Genomic DNA, 16,824 nt, shown 5'->3' with positions numbered 1-16,824 from the left:
CAGGTGGTCCTCAAACAGAAACAACTGATTTGGGATTTTACTTTCAGGATGCTCTTGGCCTTCTCCCGGAGGATTGTGGGTAGATAGCCGACGATCCCGAGAAGAACCAGCGAAGTGAGACCCTTCAAACTTTCTGTGCCATTCCCGAATTCTGTTTTCCCCCCAAACAAAGATTTATACATATTTATGCGAGCCGATCGACGGGAAGGTGGTCCGGAGGAGGGGAGGAGAAGCGGCGGAACTGCAGAGGTAAACTTTATGTAAATGCCATAAAGTAATAGACTTGTAGTGCAAATCACACCATTTTATCTTTAATTTTGCCGAGCCGCCCCTTCCCAGCATCCTCTCGGCATCTCTACAGCACGTCCCATCTCTCCCTCCCCCAAAGTCCTCTTTCCGTGGGCTTAAAGGTGCATCGGAGATATGCATTTAAGCATATTCAGAACACGGGGCGTGAAATTAAATGTGTGACAGAGTGGGAAAAATATACAGGCGCGGGAGATGCCTTAAAAATAGTCATTTATGCAGATGGAAAAGGAGGGGAGTTGAAAATCATTTGCGACAGGATGACCCTCTCCGCAAGCTGTCTACCTCTCACTGTTCTCGGGCCTAATCTCGCGCTGTATCTTCATTTTTCATTGAACTCGCCAGTTTGCTGCTAAGCAGCCTTGTAGATAAGGCGAAGTGCTAAAAGGAGACAACTGAAGGTGCTCAGTGGGTCCGTTTCTATTGCACTTTCACCCAAGGCAATGGGCAGAATTTAACGGATTCCTTCCAACATATGTTTTTGCCAGATAAGTAAACAGTGTGTGTCGGCAAGGAAGAAAAAAAAGCATTTGCAATTTAATGACATTACAGCTCCCAGCTTAGCCCTTCTGTGCTGCCAGGCGCCGAGTGGAGAAAAGGAAAGAGCGGAAGAATGGAACCGGGTGTCATCAGCGTGCGCGCGCATGTGTGTGTGTGTGTGTGTGTGCATTCTTGTCGCTGCTTCGTTCTCTTCCGCAGAGTTTCCTCAAGTTTGCGGCTGAAGCTTTTTTTAGTCCAGCGCTCGAAAAGGTCGATGGGGTCGTGAGAGAAAATTCCAAATTGGAGTTCTGGATCCGGAATTCGGAACTGGACTGGATTGGCCACGCCCCACAGGATGCATAAGTAGATTTCCCCCCCAAAAAGAAGGAAAATCATTACAACAATACGATTAAGAATTATACTTAGGTGTTTATACATGTGAATTGCTTTTGGTGTCAATTAGATCAATAAAAGTTCTTTCATTTAAATCACAATCTCTTTATTAGTATCCAAGTATCCAAACTTGACTTTAAACGTCATATAATTATTGCATTATTATAATACTTATTATTTTATAATACATTAAATATAATTATAATATTATATAATACAATTTTGACATATTTCAATACAATTATAAAACATTTATATATTGTTATATGTATAGTTTATAGATGGCATTATATAAAAGTTTCAGAATCTATTTACTAAGCCAAGTTTGTAAGCATACAAAGAATTTAATTATAATATATTAAATGTATTATACTTATAACATTGTTGTAATTATGTAACTGTTAGCTAACCTTTAGTATAGTTATTAAAAAAATATATATATATATATATATATATATATATATATATATATATATATATATACAAAAATTCCGCTCTCAAATTGGAATTTTAAGAAGAGATTCTGATTTGATTCGGACCCAGCTGACGTTTGGTCCGCCGCTCATTTGCCTCATTTATGCTTGATTTTTCTGGTTAGATAATTGGGGCTCAGTGAGACACTGGGCCTTAATTCCAGAAAAAAATGGCCCATTGGGAATTCTGGAGGGCCACATAATCTCAGCGTCTCCATTACAGACAGGGAACACAAGCATGGCCCGTCAGACCGTGGGTAAAGTCCCCTGCCCCCATCTCTCTTTCTCCCCCAGTGTCTTGACAGTGACTTATTATGGCAGGCTAATTGTGCAGGAAAGCAGATTATGGAAGTGTTAGGATGTAACTCCTTGACCGTGTGCTAATGTGATGTCAAGCTTTTTTCTTTTTTCGAGGGGGAAGCACTGCCAGCTACATGCCAGGGCACTCTTTGGCACCGCCTGTAATCTGTCTTTGGTATTAACTCAGCAAACCGGCTTGTTGGAGTGCGGATCCCTCACTAATTATTGCTACAAGAAAGACTTATATTGGCGGCGTTGATCTGTCATTAAGCATGCTATATGGAAAGGCATTGGCAGGCCCCCCCCTCCTTCCTTAAAGGATACACGGTCGCCCTCGGGGCGTAAGGATTGCTAAAGCATCTTACAGAGGAGGAAGGGGGCAGAAAATTTGGGTCAGGCGTGTTTGCCAAAAACAAGATTTTCAGGTCCTGCTTTAAAGGAGATACTTCGCTCTTCCCTTTATTCTGCATGCAAACATCAGCTCTCACATGCATGGTGCATTGCGATTTTGATTTGTAATTCTGTGCATCGCTTTAGAATAGAAAAATGGCAACTGAGATCTCTTTAATGTCTCTTTTTTTCTCCTAATTTTAGAAGCATCTCAGACAAATTTGAGACCTAAAAGATTGAATCACACAAATGCATTTTAATTTGTGATTCGGGATTTTTAATTCTGTGTATCACTTTGGAACTTCGTGAAATTAAAGGGAGAGAAAATAGAAAGTTTGCAATATATATAGAGGCACGATATATAATAACTATGCAATATACATTTACATTGATGCATTTACCAGATGCTTTTATCCAGTGACTTACAAAAGAGGTATGTTTTAATATTTTAATTATATAATCAGTCATTAATAAATATAATAATTATATACATTTATTTATGTTTCTAAATGGGGAATTGCTTACATTGTTTATGTGCAATAAAATAATACTTCATACTCGTACTGGATGACAACTATTGACTCATTTTTTTTGCATCTGAGACAAAGTTGAAACTTCAAATTCACAGAGCTGAATCTCCAAAGGTATGAAAAAGCAATCAGTTCACCTGTCATTGCACACATCGGATCGTTTCATTAAATGTAGATATTTCAGCACAGCTACAAAGTTGCATACTTTTACCATGTATAAATAGCCTGATTTTGACAAAGTGTTTGTATCTAGGCACTTTAGCATATCTGAGGTGGAGTTAATAAAGCTCTCTCGCAGGCAGCCGCTCCTCTTGCATTTGCTTTAGCTCTACCTGAGCCCACCGGCCTGTCACCTCTGATTGTAAATCAAATTACCGAGAAGCACAAATTCAATACCTAAACATGAGCTTTTGAACATTTATTTATCTTGCATCAAACTGCATTTGTTAAACTAATATCAGCAGAAGTGTTGAGAGGTGCAGAGTGACACCAGAACGCAATGAGTCTGACATTAATGGCCTAATGACTCGCATTTACACGCTGTCCTACATACATAAATGCACGTCTCGTTATTTCACGATGCTGCAGATGATATTTTGGTGTGCATTTCACCCTAATGATCCGGTTTAAGTAAGAATGTGTGTCTTTTTGAATGCATCGCTGCCATATCGACAGTGAGCGAGAGCTAGAAAGGTCTGAGGGTTATTCGAGGTTTCAAACACGCTCGTGGGTTAGAAAAGAGTTCATGAAGAGGAATACAAACAACGGCATTCTGGTGTGTGACTTGAAAACTTTCTGGAAAAGTTTGCACTGTTGACACATTGATGAGTGATTTGACAAGAAGAGAAAATGACGAGGGGGTTGCAAAGAAGTTTTGCAATTCATAAGCATTTCATAAAACCCACACAATCTTTTTATTGTGTGTGCATTTTAAAAACACAGCAAAGCCTTTTGATTTGGGGTCTTTTTATTTGTATTCTAGAAGATTCAAATTAGTGATCATCAAATCTTCATAAATAACATGCAGATTTTTCTACAATGCATTGAATTGTGCATTTGTAATCATTGTTTTCTGGCATGAAATTATATGTGTATCGTTTGTTACGATTCCCACTATGGACTTTCTGTAAGAAAGAGCATTCAAAATAGATTAAGTGTGTTATTAGAGTTCAGGGGTGAAATAGTATGATTTGATTGCAAGCACTGTGCTATATAGTAATATTACTGAGACAGCTAAAGAAAAACTTGACAAAAGCTATTGGAAGTGTTTTTGCCTCTTTTAATGTTTTTAAGGTTGTTTATCTAAACTAAGTGTGTGCTTTTAGTTGGATTTTATTATATGTATTTAGCATTGTGACCTAAATGGAATAGGAATAGGAATATAATCCAACATAAAACTGAATTGAATGCAACAGAATAAAATAGAATGCAATGCAATAGAATAGTATAGAAAGTAATGCAATGCAAAATAATGTAATGGAATGCAATGCAGTAGAATAGAACAGAGTGGAATGCAATGCAATAGAATAGTATAACGCAATGCAGTGGAATGGAATAAAATGGAATAGAACAGAGTTGAATGCACTGCATTAGGATAGTATAGAATGGAATGCAATGCAAAGGAATGGAATAAAATCCAACAGAGCGAAATGCAATACAGTAGGATTGAATAAAATGGAATGCAATGGAATAGAACAGAACAGAATGCAATTTAACAGTATATAACATAACGCAATGGAATGGAATTGAACAGAATGGAATGTACTGCAATAGAGTAGAATGCACTGCAATATAATAGCATATAATGAAAACACAATGCAATACAATAGAACAGAATAAGAATAGAATACAGTGTATTAGAATAGAATATAAATGAATGCAATGCAAAAGATTGGAATGCAATGCAGTAGAATACAGACATCCCAACCTGCAAAAAGTCCCCCCCCCCCCCAAAAGTAAGGAAATACTTCTCAGCTGTAGTCACCTTCTTAGTGAGACTTTGCCTATCTGAATGGGAGAACGGAGATATATTGGAGCAGCCTTCCCTGTGCTTAGCCTCCCTAACATGTTGTGGTCCCTAACAGATATAAAAGCATAAAATATTATTTCTATAAGCTATAGGCCTATGTAATTATTCGTTAATTATGTTTAAATATGTAGATTACTTTTACTATTTATATAATCTGCTTATACAATTTATGTAAACTGCTTTTATTTATTTTCCATTGCAACTTTAAACAGGTCTAAGGAGTTGGTTTTTTTCATGCAGCCTTGGCAACTAACCTGAATAATATGTAGATGAAATTAAACTTGTCAACTCATCTCAACATGCCTTTTGCAATCATATAACCCTCCATGGGCAATGCTTGAGCAAGACTGTCATTATGTTTGACACCTATAAGACAGGAGTACACTTTCGTGTAGTCTGCCGTAAAATGTGTCTTATACTTTTTTTGTTCTGTGGCACTCTCCCTCTGCAATGATGCTCCTGTTTCTAGATAGACATAACTGATTAATTTTTTTCGGGACAAGAGATAAAAGCCCGCCCACACTGACAATTGATTGGTTGATTTGCAGAAACAGTCCAATCAGGATGCTCTCTGTCTTACATGCGCTTCGCACACACGCACATTATCACACACACGCAAGGTCTCTCGCTCCCTCTCCCTCTCTGCCGTGCGTGCGCTACACGGTTTAAAACACAGTATCTGTTTCGCATGCGCGCTTTTGCTCGCTCGGTCTAGATTCCGGGAGATTTTAACTAATTTGCGGGTCTCAGGGAGCCGCTTTCAATATGCGGGAGACTCCCGTAACTTCCGGGAGACTTGGGATGTCTGAGAATAGAGCAGAGTAAATGGAATAGTATACAACCCGAATTCCGGAAAAGTTGGGACGTCTTTTTAATTTTAATAAAATGAAAACAAAAGGAATTTCAAATCACATGAGCCAATATTTTATTCACAATATAACATAATTAACGTAGCAAATGTTTAAACTGAAAAATTTTACACTTTTATCCACTTAATTAGCTCATTTAAAATTTAATGCCTACTACAGGTCTCAAAAAAGTTGGCATGGGGGCAACAAATGGCTAAAAAAGCAGGCAGTTTTGAAAAGATTCAGCGGGGAAAACATCTAGTGATTAATTAAGTTAATTGATATCAGGTCTGTAACATGATTAGCTATAAAAGCTTTGTCTTAGAGACGCAGAGTCTCTCAGAAGTAAAGATGGGCAGAGGCTCTCCAATCTGTGAAAGACTGCGTAAAAAAATTGAGGAAAACTTTAAAAACAATGTTCCTCAACGTCAAATTGCAAAGGCTTTGCAAATCTCATCATCTACAGTGCATAACATCATCAAAAGATTCAGAGAAACTGGAGAAATCTCTGTGCGTAAGGGACAAGGCCGGAGACCTTTATTGGATGCCCGTGGTCTTCGGGCTCTCAGACGACACTGCATCACTCATCGGCATGATTGTGTCAATGACATTACTAAATGGGCCCAGGAATACTTTCAGAAACCACTGTCGGTAAACACAATCCGCCGTGCCATCAGCAGATGCCAACTAAAGCTCTATCATGCAAAAAGGAAGCCATATGTGAACATGGTCCAGAAACGCCGTCGTGTCCTGTGGGCCAAGGCTCATTTAAAATGGACTATTTCAAAGTGGAATAGTGTTTTATGGTCAGACGAGTCCAAATGTGACATTCTTGTTGGAAATCACGAACGCCGTGTCCTCCGGGCTAAAGAGGAGGGAGACCTTCCAGCATGTTATCAGCGTTCAGTTCAAAAGCCAGCATCTCTGATGGTATGGGGGTGCATAAGTGCATACGGTATGGGCAGCTTGCATGTTTTGGAAGGCTCTGTGAATGCTGAAAGGTATATAAAGGTTTTAGAGCAACATATGCTTCCCTCCAAACAACGTCTATTTCAGGGAAGGCCTTGTTTATTTCAGCAGGACAATGCAAAACCACATACTGCAGCTATAACAACAGCATGGCTTCGTCGTAGAAGAGTCCGGGTGCTAACCTGGCCTGCCTGCAGTCCAGATCTTTCACCTATAGAGAACATTTGGCGCATCATTAAACGAAAAATACGTCAAAGACGACCACGAACTCTTCAGCAGCTGGAAATCTATATAAGGCAAGAATGGGACCAAATTCCAACAGCAAAACTCCAGCAACTCATAGCCTCAATGCCCAGACGTCTTCAAACTGTTTTGAAAAGAAAAGGAGATGCTACACCATGGTAAACATGCCCCGTCCCAACTATTTTGAGACCTGTAGCAGAAATCAAAATTGAAATGAGCTCATTTTGTGCATAAAATTGTAAACTTCCTCAGTTTAAACATTTGCTATGTTATCTATGTTCTATTGTGAATAAAATATTGGCTCATGTGATTTGAAAGTCTTTTAGTTTCCATTTTATTAAAATTTAAAAAACGTCCCAACTTTTCCGGAATTCGGGTTGTAGTATATAACGGAATGTAGTGAAATGGAATGGAACGGAATAGAATGCACTGCGATAGAATAGAATGCAATGTAGCAGAAATCTATATAATGGAATGCAATGCAGTAGTATAGAACAGCACTGCCATAGGATAGTATAGAATGGAACGCAGTGCAGTGTAATGGAATAAAATAGAACAGAATGCAATTTAATAGAATTTAAGGAAATGTGATGCAAAGGAATGGAATGTAAAATAGTCAAATATAAATGAATGCAATAGAATAGAACAGAATCGTGCAAAATAGAACCTTTTAGTTGAGACTATTTTGACTGTGTTCAGCCTCGAGTGCCATATTGCTTAAATATACATTACAATATACTATAATCTGGTTGTGGTTTGCCGTGTGAGCTTTAAGAACCACTGTGAGGGCAAATCCACATGCACATAGCAATATGTAAAGCGATAATCAATGTGGAATTCAGAGCAGGCCATGCTTAAATAATCCTGTTGAAATATGAATAAATAAAGCTGTACAAATTGAAGCCAGGGAGGATTTTTTGACACCAACAATAATAATAATCATTATTATTATTATGAACGCTTGCAGAAATCCTGTGGGAGGCAAAGAACGTTCCTCAAGAGGAGTTTTTGAGCAAATGAGAGAGATTCACTCGTTCTCATTAAGGATGTAATCTGCAGCCCCCCACCAGATCAGCTCAGTAATAAGCAGAGAAAATAATCTGCTTTATTGATAGGCATATGTAGGTTCGAGTGTACCGACTGCCAGGTACTTATCTTTTTTTGTGCATGTGGTGTCTCACAGGAGGATATAATACTTTGTGACTAACTCCTGAGGCTAAAAGTTCTTCAAATTCATTATTTTCTATTTCTCACTCATACATTTTAGCCTCCAAACCAGGGAATTTAATATGATGGCAGACAATCTGTGCCAGCAGTCAACTAGAGAACGAACAAAAACATCCTGTCAGCTGACAGAATATTTATCAAAGACTATGCATATTTAAAAGCGTGTTTTCATTTCCCATGCATTTTAGAAATCCTCAAATCTCTGGTGCAGAGGACACTTTTAATATGCAAACGTGAAAAAAAGGTGACATTTCAGCACTTTATTGTGTGAATCATTCAAAACGAAAAATATAGGACAGCATCAATGTACAGGAAATAAATAAATTACCTAGGAATAGAAGATTATTTCATCATTCGTAGAAATTAAAAAAATAAAAACACTGTCAGTAATAGTTTGATATGCTGTATTTAAAATAATGACAGATTTTCTTTATTTTTTTGTATTCCTATTGATGTACAGTGATTGCTTTGAATGCATCTTGTTTCTTATACTACAACATTATTTATGAACAGTGCTGGGCAGGAACTGATTACATGTAATCTGGATTAAATAATCGGGTTCCAAAAATTAAGTACTTGTAACTAGATTACGTTACATTTTAAAATACTTGTAATCTGATTACAGTTACTTTGTATTACAGTTTACATGATTGCATATTATTCACATGGTCACATGCATGTAATTGCATAAAATTCTTTGTAATTAAGTGTTTTATTTTGATTGAAAGATTTATTTAATTTAACGTTTTTATGAATTAATTTAGATTAGCTTTTCATTAAATTCACAAACCCCCTGCAGTTCCTTCCCGAATCTTTGACGTTGATGTTTAATGCATTTCATGTTGAAATGGAATATTTGTATTTTTATTTTAATATGGTGCAAGATTATTTTTAAATCAATGTGATAAGTAAAAACGAATCTGTTTTTATCACCTGAAATGTAATGGATTACGGTACTAACTACAATTCCCATCATGTGATTTGGACTACAGTTTGTAAATAATTTGTCTATTGTCAATCTCTACACAGAATCGTCCTTCAGCGACTGTCCCGCTCGGTTTGTTTGGAGTCGAACTGTCACCCATCTCACGCTGCGAGTGAGTGTGTCTTTCCAATTTTCATCATGTGATTTCTGCCTTCCTGCAGGGCCTCGCTGCTGTACATGGCTTATTGTGCACAATACCTTGACACAAACTTCCTCTTTTAAGTACAGAGTTCAGACTTCAGAAGACGTGCAGTGTTTATCTCATTTCTTCTAGTGACCTTGGGCACAGCGACACGGGCGAGTTCTGAAGCTTCGATTTGACACGTCAAGATGTTGCGGTAATGCGAGATAATTTTGGGTTTTTTGCCCTCCTCGGAGCAAACTGAAGTAAGGAAATGTGGCAGAGTCCTTCTCCAGAGATTACAGGTAATACAGTCCATTGCCCCCATAAACATGCTTGACACAAGGCCCTCATGATGGAGCGATTGCTCCAGGAGAGACTTTTTCACACTTTAATTTGCCTTAAATGAACTGGAGAAGTCAGCGAGGACATTGAGATGCTGTGCCGAGAGAGAGGCAATGGTAAACTACCTCTGCGGTCGCCTCTCTCCCCAAAAATGACATGGAATTACATCACGAGTTCGGTGCGAATCTGCATGTGACCTGTGCAACCTCGTTTAGAGCCAAAATACTCATCTGCATCTAGGATTGGTTGAGAGTGGATCTAAATTATCAATAAAAAATATTTTCCATCTATCTAAACGAACAAAAAGAAGTAATTATTCCATGCATAGTTTAACATTTTAAGAAGGATATTCTATATATTTTAATATTTGTACAATATTTTACAACCAGCATGCAGAATTAGACTCAAATTTTATATATTTTCTTATTGAGCTTTATTTTTTATATCTGTTAATAGTTATTCTATTTTAAAAAGCACCATTTTTTTAATGATTTTGTACAATGTTCATATTTTACCACCAGCATGAAAGATTAGACTCAAATCGTATATTTTAAAATCTCTTTTATGTTTATATTGCAGTGTATTATGTCTAATTTGTCAAATTCCCATCATCGCAGTTTCATTGAATGCTAAAGTTTGTCATTTGAGTTTTATTTTTAAACTCAACCAATAAATATCTTATCTAATTTTTTTTTTTTTCTACTGCCAGCATTATATTATTTGATGTCTTATATGTATATTGCAGTGAATTGCATCTAATACATCAAGTTCACATTGTCAATGGTTCATCTATTTGAGTTTTATTCATGGAGGCGTTTATATTCATAAATGACAAAAACATAAGATCAACTTTATCAGATCCTAGTTTTAAGATTTTTTAATGTTACAGTTATTGTTTTAAATGCATCTTGTTCCTTATAATGCATATGATCATTATTATGCATATTTTATCCAAAATTATAAAAATGTCAAATAATCATCATATGTAATATTTTTTTCCTCTTTAATTAATTTAATTTAATTAATTCTTGCACAATATCTTTGTGCCAGTGTTTGACAGCAGAAATGGATAAATTACTTTCAACAAGTGGCCAAAAGAAGGAAAAAAAACCCAGTTCATAACAATATTTGCATGATTTATTTATGGTGTTACCTGGCCATACATCATCCTGAAGGACTGTCCTGTAAAAATATAGTAGAAGTGCAAATGCATTTTATTTACTGTACCATTATGACCTTAAGGGGAATTTTAAGCTCAACATATTCAATATTGTTTATTTTTCCTCTAAAGTATCAGCATAGCTATAGAAATAATATCTCACAGATATGTTTTACGGTGTATTGCTCATATATTTCCAGTAGAGAGGAAGCACTTTTACACACTTGAGGGAGGAAAAAAAGAATCTGTGTGTCGAAGCAACACGGAGGATATTTGGGTCATAGGCGGAAACTTCTATTATCATGGCTGGAGTGTTTAGTGAGGCTGAAAAGGATCAAATCGCTAAAAATCAATGAACGCTTTTTAAAGACAGTGAATCAGAGTGTGCTGAACAATCGTCCATTGGTTCAAATCCTCAAAGGATTCTGAGCATGGATAAATGTGGCTTTTTCCTTGTCTGTCATCTGATACTATCACTGTAGTGTGAAATACCGTTAGAAATACACCCATGCTGGAGAAAAACCCTGCCTGTAAAAGTATGTAGGCTTCTGAACTTCTGAATATTTAATGGATATTGTGTTTAAGGCAATGTGGCATTTGGAGCCTTTTTACATAAACTGTGTGATCTAGTGTCAACTTTGACCATTTGTGTGCTGTTTTACCAACTCAACACAATTTCAGACACTACAGGCAAAAACATTGTATTTGCATGCACTGGACTGAGATTTCATGCTGTTTGGCTTTGCATAACATGTATTTTATGACTAGTGGAAAGAAAACTTTCAAAATACACATTTAGGTGCATTTTAAGGGCCCGAGCACTGCAGTGCGAGCACCCTATTGGAATTGCTCCGTTTAAATCTTTTTGCATCTGTAGGTTTCAATAAGTATCTTTAAAGGCTGTGAGTTTTTTCTCCACTTCAATAGCAGGTTTTTATAGAGGGATTTGTGCATATATCATTCATCTAGTTTTATTAGAGCACTTTATCTATTTTATTATTATTATTTATTATAATGCATATTTCTTAAAGGCCATTTCTCTTGTATATATATATATACAACGTTTTATCCCTAAAAATATTGTAAAGGGTTTTTTCTTTTGACAGGATTTTAAATATGACATTATCCATTGCTCAGATTTATTTTCAGGAGATATATGCATTTTATAATTAGATAATGCCTCACTTGCATATTTACACATAACATTTCAGAAAGCATGTTATACAAAACAATATTTGCAATTCTTAATGTTATCAGTCAACTGGGAAACTGTCTTTTAGTTAAATATTCCACCTTAATGAAAGAAAACCCAACTTGGCACATTATGATAGTTGACACCTGATGATATTCGAGGATGATAAGGTCAAAAATCTTGGCAAAATACCTCAACGTATCAATGCTTACCTCTTGTCAGCGAACTTTGTACCAAAAAAGAGGCACCTTTTAGTTCGGTAAATGAACTAATTTCCTCATTCTTCCAGATTTTCTCATGCGGTTGTTTGAATATTCGCATCTCTACCTTTCCCATTGGGTCTCCTTTCCAGAAAAGATAAAGCATATCTATTCAAAAGCCATTTAGTTCATTCCTTTCTTGGCCTGTAAACGCATTCATCAATTGTTCTGCTTTGTAGATGCCTTTCTAATGCTAATCTGCCGTGTTAAATATCTTTTTGTTCCCCTTTCACCGTTTTGTCATTCAGTTTATCCAGTTTTGGTCACCCATTTTATTTATTTATGCGCCTGGCTCCATTCATGTGCTCATGTATTTTTTATTATGTTGTTTCACTGTCATCCAGTGTCAACTCACTCTATTCAATGTAGGCTACTTGAAGGACTCGGAGGGACAAAGCATGTACACATTGCAGCGCTATTCACCCCAGCCAGCTGGATTGCCTGAAAAAAAGGGGGGAAGAAAAAAAAAACCTTGTGAAAAGAAATCCTCAACAATGGACACAGAAGAAGTGCACAATGCTAACAGTTTTCCAAATACCACTGATTGCTTTAACCACAATGAGGGAAAGCAGGCGCTTTTTGCTGAGCTCCACTTCAACAAACAACAGGCTCACAAAGGCCTCCCAACTCAGGTTTTGTTGGGAGACAAAACCTCCTCGACCGTCTAAATGCTCCTACTGAAGGGACGCAAAGTTCTTTCAGTTAGTGCCCCCTTTTTAAAAAAGTGGAGGGAGAAAAGAGAGCTGAGAAAATAAAAAAAAGAGGAAAATGGTCACTGGGCTGGTAATGTGCGCTCTTTTTGTGGAGCGACGACCTTTTCAGGCATTTCAGTGTAACATAGAGACCAATTCAGAAACAAAACAAAAAAAAAATGTTTTTCAGGTCATTTAAAATATGCATATGTGGTGACAGCTAAATGATTTTTGAGATATTCGCTGACTACAACCCGGTTGCATGCAAAAGCCATTCTAAAGGTCAGGGAGGGTAGAAATAAATCAGCACATTTTTATTTTTCAACTTTTTGCAGTGTAAAGTACTAATAGAAGTAGTATTCTTTTAATATATCTACGTAGGTTGCATTGGAATGCAAATCTTTCAGACAAGTTTTTCAAAAGTGGGAGTTGCAACCCAAAAAAATAAAAGTAAAAACAATAACATGTTTAAAATATAAAATGTCTTGGTTGCATTGAAATGCAAATCTCTAAGACGAATTCTACAGTAGTTTTGCAAACGTTTAAAAGGTCATCAGAAAGCTGTTTTGAAATAAAAAAGGATCATTTTTGAAATCGTGTCTGTCCTGAAAATAATGTGCATAACACTTAAAATAAATATCTACTTTGTAATAACTATATTGCACTGAAATGCACATTTAAAATGCTTAATCGGCTTGGGAAAGAGAGTGAGTTGAAAACAAAAAAATAAAAAATAACGTGCAAAAGGTCACCAAGAAGCTGCTCTGAAATTAAAAAAGGATCACTCTTGAAAAGGTGTCTGTCCTGTGAATAATGTGCATCTATACCCCGGTGATTTGTTGATTCGTCTGGTTCATAACAAGTGCAACAAGGTCACTTTTCCAAAGCGACGCAGGAAGTTCCGTGGAGAGCAGCGATCGCGGTGTGACAAAAGAGAATACAGGCCAGTGAAAAGATCCAATTAACCGTGGCGGAGGTAATTATCCCTGGACAGTCCAAATTAGTTTAGCATAATTGGTCTGAGCCATACGAATTAACTTCTTTATGTAATCTAAGAGGGCAGTTTACATTAAGATCGACCCGGCATGGAGCATATTGGAAAGAAAGGATTAAATTCTACGAATGTTATGAATAATGCAACCCCGTTTGAATGATGTGCATGTGTATTATGCATAAATAATGACAACTGGTGAGTACATAAAACATTAAATGAACAAGAGTGTTCCCATTTTTAATACAATAGCTCTATTTGACTAAGAAAAGTATTTCTGAAAGGCCTAAACGGTTTCGTTTTTCTGCTTAAAAGTAAACTCCTCAGCTTTATCTTCCTTCCTATTCATGATCCGAGTTGTGATAAATCAGGATTTTGGCTCTTGATTACAAAGACCTGCTTGAGATTTCTGAGTAATTCTATTCAAAGCCCGAACAAAAGCGTCCTTTAGAGGATACTTTACACTTCACCTGGTCCGAAAAAGTAAGGGCATTCAAGATACAAATCTTGTAAGAACTACAGAGCAATTTCCTTTTTTCCGCATACACTTTATTATATCCCCCTTGTTCAATAAATGAACGATAGGCATTTAAGTACATAAGTGGAATTATGCAAAACATATAACATACAATTTCACTTCGAGTTAGTAAAAAAAAACGGACTTTCTTACGATCGTCTGATCTAGAATATTTTGAGGGACCAGCACCCTAGAAATTTCAGAAACTTGGCCATGTTGTTTCTTTTGAATAAATGGCACTCATAAGTGCTCAATATCAATTTCCCTTTGTGCAAAAAATATTAAAGGACACGGCGTGTCCCGCGATCAACAAATAGGGTAGTTTCACTGACTGAACAATAAATATTACATACATCCATGGAATAGTATAAGAAACTCAAAATATAGCCTACACCTGATTTCTAGTCCAACCGTTTAGAGCACTATCCAGATATGATTTAATAAAACTGTACACATTTACAGCAACATGACTGATTTGAAGAAGAAGAAGAAAAAAAACTGCGCGGGAATTCATCAAGGTTGTTTTTCATAATAAAACAATGTTTGTTTGTTTTTTTCAATATATCTAAAATGCAACCACTTGAACAGTAACACCCAATTTTCTCTGCAATAGTGGCACACAGTAAACTAGTCACAGAGTCAACAGGTGAGTCTGACGCGCTGGAACTCTTCACATTGATGAGGGCATCTGGATTCGCTCAGCACACTGTAGTCTGTCATTAACATCCACGCCGAACAGAACAGAACACCAGAGGCGTTAATCATGATACAAACACATGTGATATCTGATATGAAGATCGTGGCATCACATGTTCATGCTCCACGTGTATTGCGTTGATTTCACATTTAGAAACTGTTTCAGAGTCTCATAACGCCGCCGCGTACGCGGGGTACGGTTCAAGTTGTGGTTTGCCCATTCCAGGTAATAAAATGTAGGCAAGAGGTGGCTGGAGCCCTGCAGACGGCCAACCCGCGCAGTTACACGGGATCATGTAGCCTGGGTTTCCCGGTGATGGATGTGAATGCGTGTGGGTGTGTGCGCCGGCTCCGGAGAAAGCCGTGGCCGCTGTTGGGTAACCCAACGGTGAGGCGTATGAGAAAGACGGTGGAGAAAGTTCTGTCATTTTTGAGCCGAAGTCAAGAAACGAATAGGGGTTTGTAGACATGGAAGGGTTGAAGAACACTCTTGCTGCTGCTGCCGCCGCCGCCGCTGCCGCCTTGTCCGGGTTGCTCATTAACGATTCGGTAAGCGCTCCACTCGGTAAGCCGCCCACTTTCAGCGCCTCGTGCTCGCCCAAATTATACGCCATGGGGAACGCGAATTTGTCTTTCTTCATTAATGTCTTAGGCTTGCGCCTGGGTCTGTATTTGTAGTCAGGGTGTTCCTTCATGTGCATCGCCCGCAGTCGCTTCGCCTCGTCGATGAACGGCCTCTTCTCGGACTCCGTCAGAAGTTTCCACTCCGCTCCTAGTCGCTTGCTGATCTCGGAATTGTGCATTTTCGGATTTTCTTGGGCCATCTTCCTCCGCTGCGCTCGGGACCACACCATGAACGCGTTCATGGGACGCTTTACGTGATCCATAGACTTGGACATGACGGCAAGCGCTCGCTTCACCTGCTCAGGTGGCTACAAATCCACCGACGGAGCTGTCACTTCGGCAAAGATTCGCGTGATTTGAAAGTAGGCTACGCGATGTAAAAGTCTCCGGGCTTGCTTTAAATTCACTGCTTCATTCCGACGCGTAAAAAAAAAAACAGTCCAAGCGTAATTCTTCTTAAACTTTCACGAAAGCAATGTTCTCAGATGCATCTTTAGTATATCCTCAAAAAATTGCAGATGAAGTCGAAGGGGGTGAACAAGAAGCGTCTTCCTCCTTAGCTCTGCTCAACTGTTGTTTTCCTCTTCACCATGGTGAAGCAACCGCAGCTGATAGCTTCAGTCGAGTGATTCTCAACCGAGAGTTGCAACATGTGAAGTAAGGAGCGCGCTGGCAGGTGCTGAAAGGGCCCTCGGCGCATGCGCACTACAGCTGTCAGACCCGGGGCGCTCCAAAATCCCACCCAGCGCGAGGAAAGAGAGTGAAATGATAAACTCGCTTTGCTCAGAGTGAAAAGCAGTCCGACATTGTATGTGTGTGTGTGTGTTCCAGCTTAAGCATATGAGTGTAGTACTTTAATAATAGCCTACTCCACGTAAGCGTGTGCTAATTATATAACGATTTTCGCATTTGAAATACATTTATCTGCGATTTTTAGTAGTGCAATCTGTCAATCTCACAAGCCAAACTGTGAATTCTAGAATTTTTTTTAAACAAAGATTTGTTTATAAACAATATAATATCAGAATTATTTTGTCAACGTTCCATTCAATAA

General features: G+C 37.8%; 1 protein-coding gene and 1 long non-coding RNA gene across 2 annotated transcripts; one reads left to right on the top strand and one right to left on the bottom strand.

The window, feature by feature from the left end:
• The first annotated feature begins 3 nt into the window (after nt 1-3).
• Nucleotides 4-13,110, top strand: LOC132094809 (uncharacterized). The gene is made up of 4 exons (XR_009422405.1): nt 4-249; nt 9,218-9,285; nt 9,448-9,599; nt 12,620-13,110. It is a non-coding gene; the product is annotated as an uncharacterized LOC132094809 (long non-coding RNA).
• A 2,057-nt stretch (nt 13,111-15,167) lies between these two features.
• On the bottom strand, nt 15,168-16,426 carry LOC132095558 (transcription factor Sox-21-B). The gene has a single exon (XM_059500675.1). It carries the CDS (start codon nt 16,043-16,045, stop codon nt 15,317-15,319), a length of 729 nt encoding a protein of 242 aa, XP_059356658.1. The 5' UTR covers nt 16,046-16,426; the 3' UTR covers nt 15,168-15,316.
• Between the last annotated feature and the right edge of the window lie 398 nt (nt 16,427-16,824).

This window comes from Carassius carassius, chromosome 19 (genome assembly GCF_963082965.1).
Source record: "Carassius carassius chromosome 19, fCarCar2.1, whole genome shotgun sequence".
NCBI lineage: Eukaryota > Metazoa > Chordata > Actinopteri > Cypriniformes > Cyprinidae > Carassius > Carassius carassius.
The sequence above is the reverse complement of the archived record's forward strand: the minus strand, read 5'-3'. Positions and strand labels throughout refer to the sequence as shown.